We start from the raw sequence: 23,848 nt of genomic DNA on the forward strand, positions 1-23,848 counted from the left end.
GTTCCTGCTGCCCAAGATCAAAATAGTCAGGATCCTGGGTTTTGTTTAGTAATAAAATACTTAAAATGGTAAAGCTGACATGAATTGTTTTAAGTAAAATATATTTTTGTGTGGCGACGTTTAGTAAATTCTCAGAGGCTGCAGACTGAACGCTGAAAGGCATAACAGTCTATAATGATAATGTATTGTACCAGGAAAGCCTAGGTCCTGGTCCATATTAATTGAAAGAAACATTACTTCAGCATAAAAGATCCGACCGACGTACGAACATCTATGTAAAGAATGTTCTAGTATGTGCCAGACCCTACGAGTGCACTAGGCGGAGTCAAGTGACGTCACCTGTCGCTTGAAGCTCACCTCCCCTAGAGATATTTCTCGAAAGAATTTTTCTTTTACCAGCTTTTTAACGCCTTAACCAATTTCAACGGGACAAACGCTGAATTATAGCGGACGTCATAAAAGTTAATCCCTGTGAATTTCGAATTAATTCATCCCATGGATGTTGAGTTATAATAATTTAAAGTTTCAACGAAATTACGTAATCACGGTCACATGGCCGAGAGAGATGCTACCCCTCCCAGCGCTGGTATCTATATATGCCAAGGCCAGCCAGCCAGCAAGTCAGTACAAGGACGAGTAGACAGCTGTGTGAGTGAGACAGAGGAGAGACCGGCCCGCGTACAGTATGTTCGCGCAGTCACGGTGAAAGTACTTTCCGTCGTATTTCCGGAACGCGAAATTATATCGCCGACAGAATTATAAAAGACGTCGCACTATATTTAGTATATCGCGTCGCGACTACAGTCTAATCCTAAAGACATTTAAGAATGTAATACGAGTGAACTTATTGAAGTGCAAACATTAACTATTTTACGTTCACAGAATATGTCATTACGTGTAGACTTATGATTTTGAACTTCTGCAGAAACTAATGTGTAGAATCACCAGAACTCGTTTCTTTCCGAGTATTGAACTGTATTCCTTTATTCATGCCACGTCAGTATACGACTTACAGTAATTTGAGTGAAAATTAAGAACTTTTCTGAGGTAATATAACATTATAATAACAGGATTAGCAGAAAATAATTCTTAGTGACTTAATGACTGTGTTCAAAGACTGTGATTATCGGCTTGCCTTTTCAAGTGTGAACTGTACATTTATGAACGTTTCAATAACGACTGTAAATAGTAATTCATACAGGAAGGACTGTGATTCTTTCAATTACGCCATAAATAGTGTTCAACAGTCAATGACAGTGTCAGTGTTAACTACTCGCACTAAGTGAATTTTTCGTGTGCGAAAAATCACCCTAACGAGCTGCAATTCTACATGATCCAGTTCCAGCCGTCATCACCTCATCGGGAACATCAACATGGTGTGTCAAGGGAACATCGCCGATCTTGATTCTCCACGGAACATTCCAGATGTCCATCCTTCGACATTTTGTAGCAACATTTCTTGCCGTATGTGAGTAGTAACAAACTGACTAAAATTTTTTTTTTCATTAATTTGTGAACAGTGGAAACTTCAGTGCTGCGTGTGAACAAATATTTCAGAGTTTTCATAATTTCTCAGAAGTGATTAATTTAATTTCAAATTTCAGTTTCATATCTCGTAGAAAGACTAGGCTTTTCAAGTGTGCTATATATCAAGGTTGACGAACTGAGAACTGAAAACTATTAACCAAAATTTAATTTCTCATATCAACTTACAATTATAAGTGTGCTTAGGTTTAGAAAGACTTTAGGTGGAAATTCAATACCTCATATTCTCACATATGAAAGACTTTGAAATCAGTAGTATTTATGCCATTTTCATGAACAGAATTCAGGAAGATTACTTTCAAACTTTTAATTTCAATGCCAGATTTGAATCAAAAATCATATCGCAGGGTGAAGAATTAATAAATTGTTTTGAAAAAGATTTTTTAACCATCTATTATTCGCTCTGCGAGTCTATCCTACTCTGTATCGGCTCCAAAACCAAGTTCCACTCCCTGAGGTCCTACTCATGCCCTTTGCCCACAACTTTTCCTGGTACAGAGAGGATAGTAAAATAATAGATGGCGCCGCAACTTTCGGGGCCCGATTTTGGAGCCGTGCTATAATAATAGATGACGTCGCAACTTCAAGGACTTGATTTGGAGCCGTGCTATAATAATAGATGATGCGCCAGTAATAATCGCAACATTCAGGGTTCGACTCAAGTCATAATAAATTGTATTTTGAGTACGGGATCCGACTGCAATCATTACGAACACAAAGAACTTGTTGTATTTGACTTATTCGAATATTCCGGGAACATGGATAACTTACTTGCAGCAATCGAAGCTCTCAGGCTTAGCATTAACGATCAGAATGCCAAGATTGATCGAATTAATACGCAGATGGTAGAGTAATTCCCAGTTGCAGGCTCAAAATACTCAACTTCAACAACAAATGCAGGCACAAAATACTCAACTTCAACAACAAATGCAGGCACAAAATACTCAACTTCAACAACAAATGCAGGCACAAAATACTCAACTTCAAGCGCAGTTAACTGAGTCAAATAGTAAGGTTGAAGACTTAACTTCTAAAATTGACAGGACCTTGGACACTAAGTTTGCTGAAGCGGATAAAGTCATTAATAAAAGGCTCACTGAATCTAGTGCCCTTATCGAGCAACGATTCCGTGAAGCTGGAACTCGCCTCGAAAAGAAACTTACTGATTCTAGTGCACAAGTCGAAGCCACATTGAAAAACATGCGGGATCAGTTTGTTGAAAACTTAGAGTCTATCAAGGAGGAAATAAAGACAGAGGTCGTCAAGTCTTTAGACAAAGATCTTAGAAATGTTCTTCCTTTCGTTCAAGCATTTTCTACTGAACTTAAAGATTTACGGACTGAATTTCAAGAATCTCATGGTAACATCTCACAAACTCAAGTAAAGCTAGCTCAGGTACAGGAAACCTTACGAGATGCATTAAAGAGCGACGTGAGTAAATTACGAAGCGAGATAGGATTAATTAAGAGCACGCAAGGAGAACTCGACAAGCGTATTACAGGACAGCTAGACAGTACGCATACCCAGATAGCTGCTTTCTGTAAAGACGTACAAGTCATTAAAACTGACTTGAGAAATGAAATAACAAATTTAGACACCTCAATTAATTCTAAAATTAAAAATTTGTCTGAAGAAATGAATCAAATTAAACTCAAAGAACATACGACTGACGTCACAATTCCTGGTTCGTCAAGGGAAGTACACAGCACAACACTTATTAAAGTACCAGATGACAAACCAGTCAAATTTTCAGGACGTGACGAGTATACTGCTCGAGAATTTTTGTTAAATGTCGACGATTACCTGGAAGAGAATAGGGTAGATGACGATAGGAAACTTAGAGTAGTATCCAAACTTCTAGAAGGACGAGCCTTATCATGGTTCATAGCTTTTAAGAGTAACTTTAAAAACTATGACGACTTTAAAAAGGCACTTCTTAAACGCTTTTGGGATTCAGAAAGACAGCACCTTGTCAAGATGCAACTCTACTCTAGTAAATACAATACTTCAGTCAATACTTCCCGATATTCCGATTATTGCCTAATGCAATTAAAGAAGCTCCAGTTTTTAGATCCACCTTTGCCAGATATCGAACTTATTCAGATCCTGACACTTCAATATCCGCCTCATGTTCAAGAAATACTAGTCGCTGCCAACATTAAAACATTGGAGCATTTTGACGCTACTTTGCGTAGGTTAGATACGGCTAATACCCAATCTAGTCCGAAAACTAACAGGAGTCGAGAAATAAATATGAATTCTGCGGAAATAAAACCGCCGGAGAGAGAGGAACCCAGGACACGTGAAGAAGGCAGATTAAGCCCTACCAACCCAACCAGATTCCGGAATTTTAGACGTCAGAGGAATCAGGATAGACACCCTTACCAACCTAGGAATTTATGGAGACAGCACGAAAGCACTCCTGAAGAAAATCGTGAGTCCAGACGACGAGAACTTGAAAGTAGATGGAAGGATACACGGGAATACATCAGGGAGAGAAATCGTAATCCTCATGAGCCTGGAGCTACATCCCTGGAATACCAACGTCAATTCGGACCAAGAGAACAAAGATCACCTGATCCTGAATCAACAGGCGCTATAAAAAAAAAAACGCCGATCTCGCAATAGGGAGATTAACTACAGAACACGATGAGGACGAAATTTCAAATTATTGTACTGCTGTTATCAATTAGTGGCATATTGACGATTCCGAATTACTATTCGAAGACGCACAAACACTAAGGCCAATTATTACACGTTCACTACCTGTCATAACAGTACGCACAGGCAACCTACAGGTGATTACGCTCATCGATTCTGGAGCGCAAGCTTCTTTAATTTCTGATAAGCTTGTAGACTCGCTTAAAGATCAGAACAATGTTTTGTTATTGCCTGCAGCTCAGATTAAAGTAAGAGGGATAGTTCCTGATAAAATTATTAAATGTAAATCCCAGGCATTTTTAGAGTTTGAAATTAACAGTCAGACATTCGAACACATATTTTTAGTAGTATCACGTCTTAACTTCAACTTAATACTTGGATCAGATTTTATGATCAAATACAAAGGAACCATTGACTATGATGCCAACCTCGTAAGATTCAAGAATAATTCCGTAGGACTACAGCTGGTAGGACGAAGTGACCTGGAAGTTCAAGAGAAGGGAGCCCGTTTCGAAGAAGCCGGTGGTGACATTATTAAGCCCGCTGTAAGTGAGGTTGCGCCAGCCGTAGCGGAAAGTAGAAAGGGTGACCAAAGTGAGGACGATGCAGAGTCCCTATTCAATGAGAACTCCATCATAGGTCCGGACTATATAATGTCAATAGCCAGTGTGGTTGAAGACCCGGAAATTAAATTAAAATTGGAGGAGGCTAAAAATGACGTTCTACAGAAATTTGCATGTGTATTCGATGACAAGCCTGGAGAGATAGCTGGCTATGAATATCATCTTGATGTAAATGACTTGTCCCCTTATCAGAAGAAACCATATCCCGTACCCGAGAAATATCGAGAAGAAGTTCGTAACTTAATTCATAAAATGACAATATGTACCACAGGAAGAGTAAAGCCTGGAAAAGAAAATCCTGCGTATTTTCTTTTCGTCCAACCAAGGGGAAGATGTACCAGGAAAGCCTAGGTCCTGGTCCATATTAATTGAAAGAAACATTACTTCAGCATAAAAGATCCGACCGACGTACGAACATCTATGTAAAGAATGTTCCAGTATGTGCCAGACCCTACGAGTGCACTAGGCGGAGTCAAGTGACGTCACCTGTCGCTTGAAGCTCACCTCCCCTAGAGATATTTCTCGAAAGAATTTTTCTTTTACCAGCTTTTTAACGCCTTAACCAATTTCAACGGGACAAACGCTGAATTATAGCGGACGTCATAAAAGTTAATCCCTGTGAATTTCGAATTAATTCATCCCATGGTTGTTGAGTTATAATAATTTAAAGTTTCAATGAAATTACGTAATCACGGTCACATGGCCGAGAGAGATGCTACCCCTCCCAGCGCTGGTATCTATATATGCCAAGGCCAGCCAGCCAGCAAGTCAGTACAAGGACGAGTAGACAGCTGTGTGAGTGAGACAGAGGAGAGACCGGCCCGCGTACAGTATGTTCGCGCAGTCACGGTGAAAGTACTTTCCGTCGTATTTCCGGAACGCGAAATTATATCGCCGACAGAATTATAAAAGACGTCGCACTATATTTAGTATATCGCGTCGCGACTACAGTCTAATCCTAAAGACATTTAAGAATGTAATACAAGTGAACTTATTGAAGTGCAAACATTAACTATTTTACGTTCACAGAATATGTCATTACGTGTAGACCTATGATTTTGAACTTCTGCAGAAACTAATGTGTAGAATCACCAGAACTCGTTTCTTTCCGAGTATTGAACTGTATTCCTTTATTCATGCCACGTCAGTATACGACTTACAGTAATTTGAGTGAAAATTAAGAACTTTTCTGAGGTAATATAACATTATAATAACAGGATAACCTCCCCCATGGTCTGGTACCTTGACGTGGTGGGGAGGCTTGCGTGCCTCAGTGATCCCGAGAGCGATGCCGGCGGGAGCTTCGGCTCCTGGCAGGGTCACCCTTGCCGGTAAGGTCGAGGATGAGGGGCCAGACTAAATGACAGACCTTCAGCTGTAGGTCCTGAAGGAAGAAAATCTTTGTCTCAGGGAGTAGGGAATGAACACCACCAGTCCTGAAGTTGCAGCATGGCAGGGGCAGAGGCCAAAAGAGGGCAGCCCCCTCACTGCCCTATAGGCACTGTGGGCCCATATCTCACATGCCCGAAATAATTCTCATGAAAAGTCAAAACGAGAGATACACCGGACTGCTGAACCCGATGGCAACATGGCGAGGAAAAAGGATTATGAGATTTGGAACATGGAATATAAGAGGATTAGCTGGAAAGGAGAATGAACTAGTGGCAGAATTCGAGAGAGCAAGACTTGTAGTGCTGGCACTGACAGAGACAAAAAAGAAAGGTCAAGGGGTAGATACAATGGTGAACGATCATGTGCTCATTTATAGTGGAGTTAACATCAGATTAAGGGCCAAATCAGGAGTAGCACTACTGATCCACAAGAACTTCAGAAACAAGATTCAGGATTGGAAATTCCACACGGATAGAATTGTAACGGTCAGCATACGATTAGATCCAGAGATGGAGCTGATGACATTTATTGTGGTTTACGGAGTGAACGACGATGTAAGAAAGGAGGAGAAGGATAGGTTCCACGAAGAGCTACAGAATGTGGTGGATGACACTCGAGGGGAAATCATTGTATTAGGAGATCTCAACGGCAGAGTCGGAAACCAGCCAGAGGGAAGTGGCGGAGCTGTTGGCCGGCATGGTGAGCCTGTGGTTAACAACAATGGTGAGAGGATTGTTGATTTCTGCGTTGCCAATAATCTCGTCGCAGTGAACACCATGTTCCCGCATAAGATGATACATATGTACACGAGGGAGGAACCCAGCCGAGATGAGCGCTCCATCATAGATTATGTGTTAGTGAAGAGAGATCACCTCCAGAAGGTGACAGACTGTCGAGTATACCGTGGCTATGAAATAGGAAGCGACCATTTTCCCTTGATAACAACAATGGAAACAACAACAAAGGTACAGAGGAAACAACCTAAGAACAAGAAGCAAGAAAAGATTAAGGTGTATAAGTTAAGAGAGAACAGGGAGGTACAGGAGCAGTTCACACAGGAAGTGGAGGAGGAGTGTCAGAGGATAGAGGAGAGGATCGAGGAAATGGACCTGGAGGGAAAGTGGAACATGTTCAAGAAGATACTATTAGAAATGGCAAGTAAAGTATGTGGAACAACAAAGGTGGGGGAGTACAAGAAAAGAACAAGCTGGTGGAATGAAGATATCAAGGAAGAAGTAAGAAAGAAAAAGGAAATGTGGAAGAAATACTTAAGAAGCAAGGATGCTGAGGACCATGAGATGTATAAGGAACAAAGAAGAAAGGTTAAAGACCTAGTGAAAACAGCGAAAAGACAGTCTTGGGAAGAATTCGGACAAAGAATGGAGAAAAATTATAAAGAGAACCAGAAGCTGTTCTATAGAGCACTGAAAAACATGAGAAAGGAGAAACAGTGCCCTCTAAAGTTTATAAAAGATAAGGAAGGGAAAATCTTAACAGAAGAGAAAGAAATAATGGAGAGATGGAAAGAATATTTTTATGATTTACTGAATGGAAATGGGAATGAAGACAGCCCATGGTCAAGCGAGGAAAGAGAGGAGACGGGGGGAGAAGGAGAACAAGAAGAAGGAGAGGACTTAAGGATAAATGAAATGCAGTTGGCTATTAAACAACTCAAGAATGGGAAGGCCCAAGGACATGATGGAATCGCCCCAGAAATGATTAAGAACTTGGGAAAGAAAGCAGAAAACTTTCTATTCAAGATTATGGTGGAGGCCTGGAGAACAAAAAAGGTACCTAGAGATTGGGAAGTAGCAGCCATCGTCCCCATCTTTAAGAAAGGAGACAATCGAGAGTGCAGTAATCACCGTGGCATATCCTTGTTATCAGTGCCTGGGAAGGTCTTCTCAAAGATCCTGGAGACTAGATTAAGAAAGGAGGTAGAGGCTAAACTTGAAGAAGCCCAGTGTGGCTTCCGCCCAAATAGAAGCACGCAAGATCTCATATTTACTGTTAGGATGGCCAGTGCAAAACTACTGGAAAAGAACAAGACCCTTCATGCTGCCTTTATTGACCTGAAACAGGCATTTGATAGAGTCCCGAGGTCCAAACTCTGGAAAGTCCTAAAGGAGTATGGAGTTAGCAAGTCACTTTGCAGTTCAATCATGAGTCTGTATAAGAACTGTCGGAATTACGTGCGGACAGGAAATGTGAGGTCAGCAGAGTTCACTACGAGACAAGGAGTCCGGCAGGGCTGCAGTCTTAGCCCTCTTCTTTTCATCGTATACCTCGACCATATTATGAAGCTGTGTCATGAGAAAATCAAGAAATTGACGGTCGGAAATTATCTCATGCGACCAGTACGATTTTCTGACCTGGCATTTGCTGATGACCTGATTGTTGTTGCCTCCAGCGAACAAAACCTGCAGCACAACATCAATGTATGGGTGGAAGAGCTTAAGGAAAAAGGCATGGAGGTGAATGCGGACAAGACAAAGACTATGGTTATCAGCAGGAATGAGGAGAGACACTGTATCATGGTCGATAGTAAACCATTAGAACAAGTCACCAAGTTCAAGTATCTTGGCTCAATCATCAGCTCAGATGGGAAGATGGAGGAAGAAATAACAGAAAGAATAGGAACAGCAGGGCGCTTGTTTAATGCCATCCGAACAAACTTCCTCAACAAGAAGGAGATCTCAAAGGGCACAAAATTAGCCGTTTACAAATCCACCTTTATTCCCACATTGACCTATGGCTGCGAATCCTGGGTGCTAACAGAAAGAACCAAGAGCAGAATCCAGGCGACAGAGATGAGGTACCTCCGGAAAGTAGAGGACAAAACCAGGAGAGACAGGATCAGGAATACAGCCATCCGGAAAGTATTGAATATGAAGCCACTGGAGAAAACCATCCAAGAATATCAATTGAGATGGTTTGGCCACGTCCACCGAATGTCGACAGACCGCTTGCCGAGGTTAATGAGGGAGGTGAGAGTGGAAGGAAGGAAGGCTCGAGGAAGACCACGGAAGACATGGGAGGAGGGGATTAGAGAAGCACTGCAGGAGAGGGGACTCTCGGTACGAGAGGCCGTTGCCATTACCGGAGATAGGAGTAGATGGAGATCCCTCGTATCCTCGACACCTTATGGTACAAGAGGACCGGATTAAGTAAGTAAGTAAGTAAATAACAGGATAAGCAGAAAATAATTCTTAGTGACTTAATGACTGTGTTCAAAGACTGTGATTATCGACTTGCCTTTTCAAGTGTGAACTGTACATTTATGAACGTTTCAATAATGACTGTAAATAGTAATTCATACAGGAAGGACTGTGATTCTTTCAATTACGCCATAAATAGTGTTCAACAGTCAATGACAGTGTCAGTGTTAACTACTCGCACTAAGTGAATTTTTCGTGTGCGAAAAATCACCCTAACGAGCTGCAATTCTACATGATCCAGTTCCAGCCGTCATCACCTCATCGGGAACGTCAACATGGTGTGTCAAGGGAACATCGCCGATCCTGATTCTCCACGGAACATTCCAGATGTCCATCCTTCGACATTTTGTAGCAACATTTCTTGCCATAAGTGAGTAGTAACAAACTGACTAAATTTTTTTTTTTCATTAATTTGTGAACAGTGGAAACTTCAGTGCCGCGTGTGAACAAATATTTCAGAGTTTTCATAATTTCTCAGAAGTGATTAATTTAATTTCAAATTTCAGTTTCATATCTCGTAGAAAGACTTTAGGCTTTTCAAGTGTGCTATATATCAAGGTTGACGAACTGAGAACTGAAAAATATTAACCAAAATTTAATTTCTCATATCAACTTACAATTATAAGTGTGCTTAGGTTTAGAAAGACTTTAGGTGGAAATTCAATACCTCATATTCTCACATATGAAAGACTTTGAAATCAGTAGTATTTATGCCATTTTCATGAACAGAATTCAGGAAGATTACTTTCAAACTTTTAATTTCAATGCCAGATTTGAATCAAAAATCATATCGCAGGGTGAAGAATTAATAAATTGTTTTGAAAAAGATTTTTTAACCATCTATTATTCGCTCTGCGAGTCTATCCTACTCTGTATCGGCTCCAAAACCAAGTTCCACTCCCTGAGGTCCTACTCATGCCCTTTGCCCACAACTTTTCCTGGTACAGTATGTATGTATGTATGTATATTTTTGTGTGTATTATATATTCTGCAGAAATATCCGGCTGATGTGGATTGTTATGACGAGTGAATTGTGTTTACATGTCCTATATATAAAAACATTTAGGTGGCATACAATTGCTCTGTCTAAAAACGGTAAGTTTACTATTATTGTACATTTGATATAAAAAAAAACAATTGATATGCTTTGGAAACTTGTGATGACAATGGTTACTTTGGGTTATTTAGTCTGTAATATCCAATGTGCGTGCTCTCACTGGAATCTTCATGGACTAGTGTGTTACCCTGGGAATAAATTTGGGTAGCATTTTTGTAAGATTTTGCATGATCTATTGTCTGAATGTTGCTTTATGGTGATTAAAATTAAGTGAAATCTTGCTGCCTGTCGCTGTGTGGGTTTGAAGAGGGGACTTCTCAAGGTCGTTGCTTCTTTGAAGGGTTGATTTTGGTAGATTGAGAGCCTGTAATGAAAAAAATCTGTCTTATTGTGAAGAATGTGTGAACTGAAGTGTAAAATGAGGTTCTTACTCGCCCCCTTGCCTCTCTTGCGGCACCTTCTGTCCGACTGGCGATGGCTAATTCCATGTGCCACGTGTTGTATCTGTGTGTGTTACGTGGAGAGGTATTGGTTGGGGAGGGGTGAGCGGATGAGGTATTGGCTGTTCTCAGAGGAGGGACATTTTTTTATATTTTGGAACATGTTTTCTTTTCTTTTTAATATTTTTAATAATTGTGGGATTTGACTGTATAAAGTATTTTTATTCTCTATAAGGTCATTAAAATTGTGGTTTCTGTTGAAAAACTGGTTTATGAAAAGGTAGATGTTTTCGTATTCGTTCATCAATTTGCCTTTTTTTTCCCCCTTTAATATAGTTAAATATTGTTCTATCGTTGTGTAGGCATGTCCAGTTTCTTTCATATGTACGACTGCCGAGAATTTATGTTTGTTTGCAATATGGTGTTCTAAGTACCTTGTTGAGAAACTTTGTCCTGTTTGTCCCATGCATGAGACGAAACACTGGGTACAGGTGAGCTTTGTTAATCCCGGATCCTGAGTATTGGTCTTTGTTGGAGTTGACGCTATTGTGATTTTGGAACATGGTGTTTTGTATTTTAAAAGAAATTCTGAGGTCATGTTTCTTGAATGGGTTAGAAATTTTATATATGTTAGGATTACTGTAAGTAAATGTGACCAATTTAGACTTTTTTGTTTTTCCGGAATTAATTTTGAAATTTGACTATTTCTAATTTTTCTTATTATTTGATTGGCCATTAAACCCGTTGAATTTGGCTATGTTCCTTATATATTGTAATTCTTTGTTGAGGTCTTGAGGTGTGAGGGTTATTTTAAACACTCAATGTATTAAACTATAGTAGGGTACTCATTTTTTAGTGTTGGGATATAAATGTGGTATTCTTTTCATGTGATGGTAATGTCTAAGAAATGTATGGACTTACTGATTTCATCTTCTGCTGTGAATTTCATGTTTTAATCTAATGAGTTGAAGTATTGCAAAATATGTTGGACTTCTACTGTTGATGACTGGCCTATTGGGAATTTCTGTTTTGTGTATTTTTGGTAGTGCTCTGCCTGTTGGTATACTGAGGTTCATAATGAACATATCATCAACATAGCGCATCCATAGACTTAAACCTTGTATTTTCGTTTTGATTCTTGTGTGTTCCAAGCGGTCAAGGTAGGTGTCTGCTAAGATGCCTGACACTGGATCTCCCATTGATAAAACTTTCTGACAATATATTTTCTTATTGAAAGTGAAAGAATTGTTTCTCTTGTTGGAACATTCGAGTACATATTGGACAGCACATGACGTGATTTGGTTGTACTTTAAATTTTTGTAAGTTCTCACAAAAATCAATGGAATTTTCAGTGGAGAACTATTATGGAATCTATAGTGTATTTTAAGAAAACTGTGTGTGAACTGTGAATTTTTATATGTTGGACCAATTTTCTGTTGATGATTGGCCTAATGGGAATTTCTGTTTTTTTTGTATTTTTGGTAGTGCTCTGACTGTTGGTATGTTGATTGGGGTTCATGTTTATTAAACTTTGTGATTCTTGTTCATTTTTTTAAAAAGGATGAATTTTTAAGCAAAGTCTTGAGACTGCATTGGATTTGGGCTGTGGGATGTTTGTTTATTAAAAAGTATTATCTGTGAAAAAGGCTTCAGTCTTATAATTGTAGTCATTCCTGTTCATTATTATTGTGGTTCAGCCTTTATCAGACTTTGTGGCAATTGTATCATTCTGTTTAAATTTATTTTGTAAATGTTTTGTGTCTAACTGATGTGTGTTGAATTAATGTTTATTTCATTCGCCAAACTGGCAAGTTTCGTCTTAGTTTTGTATCTCGTGTCATTTTGTCGTTCAATGGGACGGCGATTGTCCTTATGATGTCTTTTTCTGTGTGTTCATTCGGCCAATTGAATTTGAGGCCTTTGTTAAGTAGTTTAATTCATCTTGTGAAATATGCACGTTGGACAGGTTTACGGTAAGAGGAGTTTTATTTGATGTTGGGAAAACAATGAATTTATCAACATCTTAAATTTTGTCCTCAATAACAATTTTCTCACCTTCAATAAGAATATATATCATCAGAAGGAGAGATCCAGCGTCAGGCTTCTTAGCAGACATCTACCTTGACTACTTAGAACACAAAAATCAAAACGAAAATACAAGGTTTAAGTGTATGGATGTGCCATGTCCATGACACATTCATCATCATAGACACATTCCTGTGTACAGGAATTTTAATTTTAATTTGACTAGCCGATGAAGGGAATGTATTAAGATTCTCGAAACATGTACTAGACTTATGTAAATAAATATAAATAATTAATATTTAGTATTTAGTATTTGTTGTGATCAAGTCAATACGGATCAAATACCGGCCACTATGGTCAAGATTATTAATAGTTAATGGATACATTCTGGAAAATGCTTTTTCCAAGATTTTGAAAGGTTTAAACTGTGAATCAAGGTTAACTGCATGCAGTAATGGGTCTTAAAATATTTTGTGATGTGGCAAGGTTTGGCATTTCTGAATTACGAGTTGACGGTTAATTCGAAGTTTGATTTTTGGGTCCCAACAACTTTGAATTAACGAGGCTTTACTGTAATGATGTTCAGTACCGGTACACCAAAACTAAATAAGATAATCTTCACGCGCTGTTGGGTAGGCAACCTGCTTGTCAGATAAGTGATGCATTTGCTTACTTTCCCCTGATTTGTAATCGGGTAGTTTCGCCTGTGTGTTGTATAGAGTGTGCTGCCTGGTATTAGCTGTATAGAGACATGTGCGAAATACCTGGCGATTAAAACAGGATGACTTCCAATTATATTTTGAAGAAAAAGGCTACATTTTAATACGTTATACTGAAAGTTTGAAATTCGTTACAGTGAAATATTTTAACACATGTTAAATAGGGAAAAGGGAAGGGACCTAAAAATAATTTCGCTATTCTGAACATTTTGTTAAGCTGGTGTTCGTAACAATGACATTTGACTGTAATTTGTGTTTGTACACAAATTCAATTATTTCTGTAAAATTTCCTTTGAAAATAGAGTGAAATTAAATTTTTCCTAAAATTTATTATAAAAAAATGAGGCCACAACACTAGTTGCAAATCGAGGATTGTGGCGACGTTTAGTAAATTCACAGAGGCTTGCAGACTGAACTCTGAAAGACATAACAGGCTATAATGATAATGTATGTATGTATGTATGTAAAATTTTCTTCAAAATATCCATGTGCGTCTTATGGTCCGCCACATTTTATGGTCCGAAAAAGATGGTGCTTGAAACAAATCTTGTGTTTCTGTTCGTACTATACCCTTGTTATGATCATTCTGTCATTGACGTTCTTCACCTCGTCTACATATACCAGGACACCCTTTCTAATGATCATTCCTGATCCGTTTACTGCATCCCGTCCTCCACTGTTAAACAGCCCGTACCCTTCCTTCAGTTTTCTTCCCTGCCATCCTCTCCATTTTGTTTCAATAAGACGAAAGACGGCATGTCCTTCTCTTTCATGAACTCTATCAGCTCTTTGATCTTATCTGTCAGGGTCAGGATATTGACCGCCTCGATTCAGATATATTGTCCCTCAATCTTCACAGTTCCCCCAGTGCCTGAAAAACTGTGAGTCGCCTGTATGGGACATCCTAGAGCAGGACCTCTCAGGGTGCATGGGCCCGGTGCATGCACTGTGCACGGTGCAAAAGACGACTTTGCTTGGTTGACCGGAGAGCAGACCCCCACTCCTCGATTTGGAGCAATAGCGCTGTCTCTCACTTTCCCCACGCCTGTCGCTCGCTCCCCCTGTCTCCCTCTTTCTCACTTGCTCCGTAGCGCTCCAAATTCGAGCCGAGTTGAGCCAAGTTGAGCTGAGCTTAACCGAGTAGCCTAGAGACGAAGCGCTGGTCCGAGCCGAACCGAGCGGGACCAATGCACTGTGCACAGGAACTCTGTGCCGCTGTCTGCACGCATGAGATTTTGGGTGTTTGAGAGGCCCTGTCCTAGAGTTTTCTGAGGCCACACCATACTTGCACTCATTTTAGCCTTTTATTATGATGGGTTTGCCACTCCCAAAGGAATTTTACAGCTGCTGCCAGCAAGTGATTAGACCACTCCTAACATGGAGTACAGACACCTTCTGCAGCTGCCCCTAACCTGGGGCCTGATGCTGCTTGATGGGAAGAGAACTCGTCTGCTTGAAGCCATTAGTTAGGAGGTTGAGTTATTTCTCACCACCCAACACTTGGTGCAGTCACTGGTTGTACAGTCTATTATCGTAGTGGACTGGACCGGACAGACCATTTTAAAAGTAGCTTATTGCCTTAAATTCATAACTGCTCCTGTGCGAAGCTGATGTGTGTAGCTAGTAACAGGATAAAAGAAATAACAAGTCAGTAAGGAAAACAGGGTGAAACACACAGAGGACACAAGGACAAACATGAAAACACCGAAGGACAAAGACAATATCCACATCTTAATACACTGCCATCTTCAAAGAGATTTGCCTCTCCCCTCAAACTTCTGAGACCCAATGAGCTTGTTTCTGGTTCCCAGCTTCATCAGGAGTGTGAGCATCAGCATTCACTGATGGGCTGATGTGGGAATTGTAGAATAAGAAGAAAGACAGCAAAAGGGAAGAGACAAAAATATAATGATTAACACACGAGGTACAAGATTAAGAATACAGGACACATAAGAAGAAAAGGTTTCCAATAGATCAATACATTTCAAACTTGTTTTATGTCTCTTTTCATATTGATAAGAAACTTTATAAACAGGAGAACTAGAGAAGTGACAATGAAGAATGATACTGTCCCCAATTCTCATTACTAGACAAAGAAAATACAAAGTAATAGAATAACAAATATCTTCTAACTTACACATTTTTCAATTCTTGTGCAATTTGATGCAGAGATTTACCCTTTGTCTCTGGCACAAACAGGAATACAAAACTTATGCAGAAGAGGCAGATCATGCTGAAGAAGAGGAAAGAGCCTCCTAATGAGAAGACGTCTGAAAAGTAAGCAAACATAAAAATACATTTTAAAACAAACCATCATGGTACCACAAATATTATCAGTCTCAATTCACAAGAAAGCAAATGAATGAATGGAATACAAATATAATATCACTTCTTGTTTATATAAATAAAAGAGAGAATGAATCATCATTAACTTAAAGTTAACATACTGCAAACACGTCTATAAAGCCGGAAAAATGTTTTTGAGTCACGAGTCTATGTTTTGGTCAAGAAACAGCAGATTGGTACTTGCTACAGGGAGCCTGAAACAGCCCAAAGTATGCAGAGCAACATTTGCCACAGCTCTGTGTCCTGTTGGGAGTGGACGCACTTGATTGGGGCTGGTCTGCTTCGTAGTGTTAACAGCCATCTCATCACAGTCCGAAATTAGTAAATCAATTTTGGTTCCAAGTGTGTGAGAATCTGCTATCCCGGTGAGGTGATCCAGTTTCACTAGAGCCCCCCTCCAAATTACACCCATCATATGTTACAAGTTTTAAAGGATGAGTGATAGAGGAGCAACAACACCTTAAAATCCTTGGTCAAGCTGGCAGCACCTTGCAAGGGCCCCTTATCAGGTTTACAGTGAGGACCTTAATGGCAGCTCTGGTAGAGAAGGAGACCTTTGGTACAACTTAGTTGGTGGGTAAGGCACCCTTTCTCCTCTGGGGAAAATGAAGAAGGAAACTACTGCCTAATGGGAAAAAGGGATCTTCAAAGGCTAAAGGAATGAAGCCCGAAAGAAAATCCTCATTTACCCAAGGCCTAGCGAGTCAGCAGAGCAGCAATATTTTATTGCTTTAGAAGCAAAAACAAGCCTCGGATGAATACTAAACCTCATTTCTTGTATCCCAGGAATAAACGACGATTTTCTGGAATCCAATGTTAATTCTGGGAATGGAAGGAGATTTACCAATGAAGGACGCAACACTTAGAATGTACTTAATTATAAAAACAGAGTGGGAACCCTAAACTGGCAGGCAAGAGTGAAAAGATAGTGGATATAATGGAATGCAGGAGAATACATATATTAGGACAGAGTGAGATGAAATGGAAGGGGTCAAACTCACAGAAGACTGAGCTCGATAGCTGCAGTCGCTTAAGTGCGGCGAGTATCCAGTAATCGGGAGATAGTGGGTTCGAATCCCACTGTCGGCAGCCCTGAAGATGCTTTTCCGTGGTTTCTCATTTTCACACCAGGCAAATGCTGGGGCTGTACCTTAATTAAGGCCACGGACGCTTCCTTCCCACTCCTAGCCCCTTCCTATCCCATCATCGCCGTAAGACCTATCTGTGTCGGTGCAACGTAAAGCAACTAGCAAAAAAAACTCACGGAAGTTGAAAGAGGTTACATGTTGTACTAGAATGGTAACAGCAAGAACGCACAGTACTGAGCGAGTCTGGTTTAGCACAAAGATACTGTCACTACCACAGATGTCCCTTTTGTAAATAAAAGAATCATCAATGCCAAAATAAACTGAGGACTTTTTTTTCCTTCACAACAATTCAAGTACAGTAAAACCTCGTTAATTCGAAGCCGTTGGGACTAAAAAAATCAGACCTCGAATTACGTGATTTCAAAGTAACCGCCAATTCGTAATTCAGAAGTACCAACCCTTGCCGCGTTACAAAATATTCTAAGGCCCGCTACGGCATGCAGTTAACCTTGATTCACAGTTAAAACCTTTCAAATGCCATGGAAAAAAAATCTATTTCCAAAATGCATCCAAGAAAGTGCATTTAGAGTATTCAAATAATGCACTTTGATAACTCCCTGACAAATATAGCCTCTCGCAACAAAAGAAAGAATCAATCAATCAATCAATACTGATGTGCATTTAGGGCAGTCACCCAGGTGGCAGATTCCCTATCTGTTGCTTTCCTAGTCTTTTCCTAAATGATTTCAAAGAAATTGGAAATTTATTGAACATCTCCCTTGGCAAGTTATTCCAATCCCTAACTCCCCTTCCTATAAATGAATATTTGCCCCAGTTTGTCCTCTTGAATTCCAACTTTATCTTCATATTGTGATCTTTCCTACTTTTATAAACGCCATTCAAACTTATTCGTCTACTAATGTCATTCCACGCCATCTCTCCGCTGACAGCTCGGAACATACCACTTACAAGTAACTATTCTCATTTTGGTTCCGTATTGAAGTTGACGTATGTCTCAAGTATTATTACAATATTATAAGTCCACCTGTTCAATACAATACAATATGATCCACTATTTCATATGGTCAAATATTTTTTATACATAATACATAAAAGTCAAAGGTACATGTTTCACCCTCCTTACGGGCATCATCAGCCTATATCAATCTTAAAATAATACATATACTTATAAATTATAGGTTAAAATGTTGAAAAATAGTTTCGTAAAACATTATACAATAACATCTAAAACAACGATAATGCACCAAAGTATGTTAAAAGAGAGTGAAATTAACAGTTTTGAAGATTAAAACGTGATTAAACATGAAGCTTTGAGAGTCTAAAACTAAAATGGATCCATATTTTCATTAAGACTGTGAAGGCCTTGAGTATAAATACAATCATCAAAGGGGATGTTTCTTCAATTCCCAAGTTGAATTCAAGGGTAAAATCACTTTCAGTTATTTAAAACGGAAGTGTGAATGTGAAAAACAAGTTTAAAATGTATATGATTGGGAGATCTGAAAGTCGAGAAGAAAATGGAACTTCAATAGAAGGCGTTGCTTGTGATAAAACGTATGTCAAAGCTAGCGGAGTTCGGAAATATGGTAGTCGAATGGATCTAAAAGATAGTCAAGTTGATATATAATTCCGTTGAAACATTTGTTGGAAGAAATGTTCAGGATTTTCTGAAACAAAATGTAGAAGAAAGTTTGTTAATAATACCGTACTGTACAAGAGACTTCCAGTATGTCAAAGATGGCTAATGCGGTACTTACTCGGACGGAGCGTATTAAGTACGTCAGGTTGTTACAGCAACGCTAGCTCGACTGGGTTTTCGACTTCTAGTATTATAACGGTGTGGCTGAGGCAGTGAAGGACATGGAGGGAGGGGGTAATGGTGGGTGGATCCTTGCGCGCATGTGTTGTTATTGGCGGGCTGTTAGGAGCAAGATGGGCGGGCCTATCATTTGACGAGATGGTGGAAGCTTTAGAACAAGAAGTTCTAAAAGTTGGCGGGATTGTATTATGTTTTGAATTCACCATGCCTAATAGCTTTGGAGTTAGCTCATATAAAGGATTTTTTGTTTCCGTGATATCGTTAAGATTATGGTCTTTGTTATAGGCTTGGTCTAAAAAGATGTAAAGATTTTCTAATTCATTCATAAGTTTTCCTTTGCCTATGCATTTTAGAATAGTGAGATCTTTATCAATTGATGTGAACTGATGTCCTGTTTCACTCATGTGTGAGCTCATCGCTGAATATTTATTGTGCTTTAAGGCATTATAATGCTCCATATATCTCGTATGAAAGCTGCGCCCAGTCTGTCCAACATAACTAAATCCACACTGAGCACAAGTGAGTCTGTAAATACCAGATCTCGAAAAACGGCTGTTTTTATGATTGACTTTATTATGATTAAAAAATATACTCTGATTTGTATTGACTGTTCTGAAAGCAATGTTAGTGTCGTATTTCTTCAGTGTGTTGGCGATCTGGTGGATGGCTGGGTTATTGTATGTAAACGTAGCGAAACTAGTTTTTTTAGGTTTATCCGGAATGAGATTCGTGGATAGTTTATATTTAACTTTACTGATTAACTGGTTAATCATTTCAACCTTGAACCCATTAAGCTTGGCCAAGTTCCTTATGTAGTTTAATTCTATTTTTAAGTTGTTAGGGGATAGTGGGATTTTTAAGGCTCTGTGTATTAAATTATAAAATGACGCTTGTTTTTGAGATTTAGGATGTAAAGAGGAATTATTTATGGTTATAGGAGACTGTGTAGGTTTTCTGTAGATTTGAAAATCGAAAGTATTATTGGCGCGCGTGATCGTTATATCTAAAAAATTTAAGGACTGTTTAACTTCGTCTTCTTTAGTGAATTTTACATTAGGATCAATTTTATTTAAAATCTCTAAAACTTCGTCGCTGTTAGTAACATTTTTGTCAATAACTACAAAAGTGTCGTCAACAAATCTCAGCCATAAACATATTCCTTTTATATGTTCTTTAATTTTCGTGTATTCTATTGAGTCCATGTAAATATCAGCCAAGATGCCGGACAAAGGGTCACCCATGGCTAAGCCAGTCTGTTGATAAATCTTACCATTAAAGGAAAAAAAGTTGTTATTCAATACAAAATTCAGGATCTTCATAAATTCATCAATTTCCAGCTTACTCAGGCTGCTATGTTTTGAAATATTGTCATAGATAATTTTGACTGTTTCTTTAGTAGGTATATTTGGGTACATGTTTATGACATCATAGGAACACATTATATGGTTAGGTTGTAAGTCAAATTTACTTAAAATATCGCAAAATTTGATTGAATTCTTTAAAGGAAGTTTATTATGAAACTTGTAATGTTGTTTGAGAACGAAAATAGAAGACAACAACATCATAGTCACAATAGCTGACAAGGGAGGGTCTATGGTGTTAATGGATAAGGACCGTTACATAAATAAAACTGAAGAATTTTTTAAGGATAAAATGTATACAATAGTTAGCAAAGATCCTATCGTAAGAATACAACGTAATTTAAAATCTCTAATTAAGAACTCCACATTCCTTCTCAATGAACAGGAACAACAGAGACTGATCAACATGAACCCCAGCATTCCAATAGCCAGAGCCCTACCTAAAATCCATAAAAACAACATTCCCGTACGTCCGATTATTAACTGCCGTAATACCCCTACCTATAAAGTTTCCAAATATATCCACGGTTTTCTCAAACAACATTACAAGTTTCATAATAAACTTCCTTTAAAGAATTCAATCAAATTTTGCGATATTTTAAGTAAATTTGACTTACAACCTAACCATATAATGTGTTCCTATGATGTCATAAACATGTACCCAAATATACCTACTAAAGAAACAGTCAAAATTATCTATGACAATATTTCAAAACATAGCAGCCTGAGTAAGCTGGAAATTGATGAATTTATGAAGATCCTGAATTTTGTATTGAATAACAACTTTTTTTCCTTTAATGGTAAGATTTATCAACAGACTGGCTTAGCCATGGGTGACCCTTTGTCCGGCATCTTGGCTGATATTTACATGGACTCAATAGAATACACGAAAATTAAAGAACATATAAAAGGAATATGTTTATGGCTGAGATTTGTTGACGACACTTTTGTAGTTATTGACAAAAATGTTACTAACAGCGACGAAGTTTTAGAGATTTTAAATAAAATTGATCCTAATGTAAAATTCACTAAAGAAGACGAAGTTAAACAGTCCTTAAATTTTTTAGATATAACGATCACGCGCGCCAATAATACTTTCGATTTTCAAATCTACAGAAAACCTACACAGTCTCCTATAACCATAAATAATTCCTCTTTACATCCTAAATCTCAAAAACAAGCGTCATTTTATAATTTAATACACAGAGCCTTAAAAATCCCACTATCCCCTAACAACTTAAAAATAGAATTAAACTACATAAGGAACTTGGCCAAGCTTAATGGGTTCAAGGTTGAAATGATTAACCAGTTAATCAGTAAAGTTAAATATAAACTATCCACGAATCTCATTCCGGATAAACCTAAAAAAACTAGTTTCGCTACGTTTACATACAATAACCCAGCCATCCACCAGATCGCCAACACACTGAAGAAATACGACACTAACATTGCTTTCAGAACAGTCAATACAAATCAGAGTATATTTTTTAATCATAATAAAGTCAATCATAAAAACAGCCGTTTTTCGAGATCTGGTATTTACAGACTCACTTGTGCTCAGTGTGGATTTAGTTATGTTGGACAGACTGGGCGCAGCTTTCATACGAGATATATGGAGCATTATAATGCCTTAAAGCACAATAAATATTCAGCGATGAGCTCACACATGAGTGAAACAGGACATCAGTTCACATCAATTGATAAAGATCTCACTATTCTAAAATGCATAGGCAAAGGAAAACTTATGAATGAATTAGAAAATCTTTACATCTTTTTAGACCAAGCCTATAACAAAGACCATAATCTTAACGATATCACGGAAACAAAAAATCCTTTATATGAGCTAACTCCAAAGCTATTAGGCATGGTGAATTCAAAACATAATACAATCCCGCCAACTTTTAGAACTTCTTGTTCTAAAGCTTCCACCATCTCGTCAAATGATAGGCCCGCCCATCTTGCTCCTAACAGCCCGCCAATAACAACACATGCGCGCAAGGATCCACCCACCATTACCCCCCCTCCATGTCCTTCACTGCCTCAGCCACACCGTTATAATACTAGAAGTCGAAAACCCAGTCAAGCTAGCGTTGCTGTAACAACCTGACGTACTTAATACGCTCCGTCCGAGTAAGTACCGCATTAGCCATCTTTGACATACGGGAAGTCTCTTGTACAGTACGGTATTATTAACAAACTTTCTTCTACATTTTGTTTCAGAAAATCCTGAACATTTCTTCCAACAAATGTTTCAACGGAATTATATATCAACTTGACTATCTTTTAGATCCATTCGACTACCATATTTCCGAACTCCGCTAGCTTTGACATACGTTTTATCACAAGCAACGCCTTCTATTGAAGTTCCATTTTCTTCTCGACTTTCAGATCTCCCAATCATATACATTTTAAACTTGTTTTTCACATTCACACTTCCGTTTTAAATAACTGAAAGTGATTTTACCCTTGAATTCAACTTGGGAATTGAAGAAACATCCCCTTTGATGATTGTATTTATACTCAAGGCCTTCACAGTCTTAATGAAAATATGGATCCATTTTAGTTTTAGACTCTCAAAGCTTCATGTTTAATCACGTTTTAATCTTCAAAACTGTTAATTTCACTCTCTTTTAACATACTTTGGTGCATTATCGTTGTTTTAGATGTTATTGTATAATGTTTTACGAAACTATTTTTCAACATTTTAACCTATAATTTATAAGTATATGTATTATTTTAAGATTGATATAGGCTGATGATGCCCGTAAGGAGGGTGAAACATGTACCTTTGACTTTTATGTATTATGTATAAAAAATATTTGACCATATGAAATAGTGGATCATATTGTATTGTATTGAACAGGTGGACTTATAATATTGTAATAATACTTGAGACATACCACTTATGATACAGATGTTGATTCCCATAGGGAATCTGAAATATTTGTTCCGAATGAGTAAATTTATAATACCAATATAAATGGTCCGTTATTGGACATTATAAATTTTCCAGCTAACTCATTCCTGGTTGCCAGCGTTTCGCCCTCGTGTGCTAGGCTGGGCTCATCAGTTGGTACCTAGCACACCTACCAGCACACGAGGGCGAAACGCTGGCAACCAGGAATGAGTTAGCTGGAAAATTTATAATGTCCAATAACGGACCATTTATATTGGTATTATAACATACCACTTAGTCGAGCAGTTCTTCTTCTTTCTCTCAATTCTTCCCAACCCAAACATTGCAACATTTTTGTAATGCTACTCTTTTGTCGGAAATCACCCAGAACAAATAGAGCTGGTTTTCTTTGGATTTTTTCCAGTTCTTGAATCAGGTAATCCTGGTGAGGGTCCCATACACTGGAACCATACTCTAGTTGGGGTCTTACCAGAGACTTATATGCACTCTCCTTTACATCCTTACTACAACCCCTAAACAGCCTCATAACCATGTGCAGAGATCTGTACCCTTTATTTACAATCCCATTTATGTGATTACCCCAATGAAGATCTTTCCTTATATTAACACCTAGATA

The 23,848-nt window shown here is 38.5% G+C and overlaps 1 protein-coding gene across 1 annotated transcript in view; it reads right to left on the reverse strand.

Annotated features, from left to right (window-relative positions):
- Positions 1 to 23,848, reverse strand: part of LOC136864904 (solute carrier family 2, facilitated glucose transporter member 10) — a 154,668-nt gene that overhangs the window by 6,252 nt on the left and 124,568 nt on the right. Inside the window, exon 4 of the mRNA XM_067142313.2 lies at positions 15,818 to 15,950. Within this exon, the coding sequence (XP_066998414.1) occupies positions 15,818 to 15,950 (133 nt within the window). The remainder of the gene's footprint in view (positions 1 to 15,817; positions 15,951 to 23,848) is intronic.

The sequence above is a fragment of the Anabrus simplex genome, chromosome 2 (genome assembly GCF_040414725.1).
Source record: "Anabrus simplex isolate iqAnaSimp1 chromosome 2, ASM4041472v1, whole genome shotgun sequence".
Lineage (NCBI taxonomy): Eukaryota > Metazoa > Arthropoda > Insecta > Orthoptera > Tettigoniidae > Anabrus > Anabrus simplex.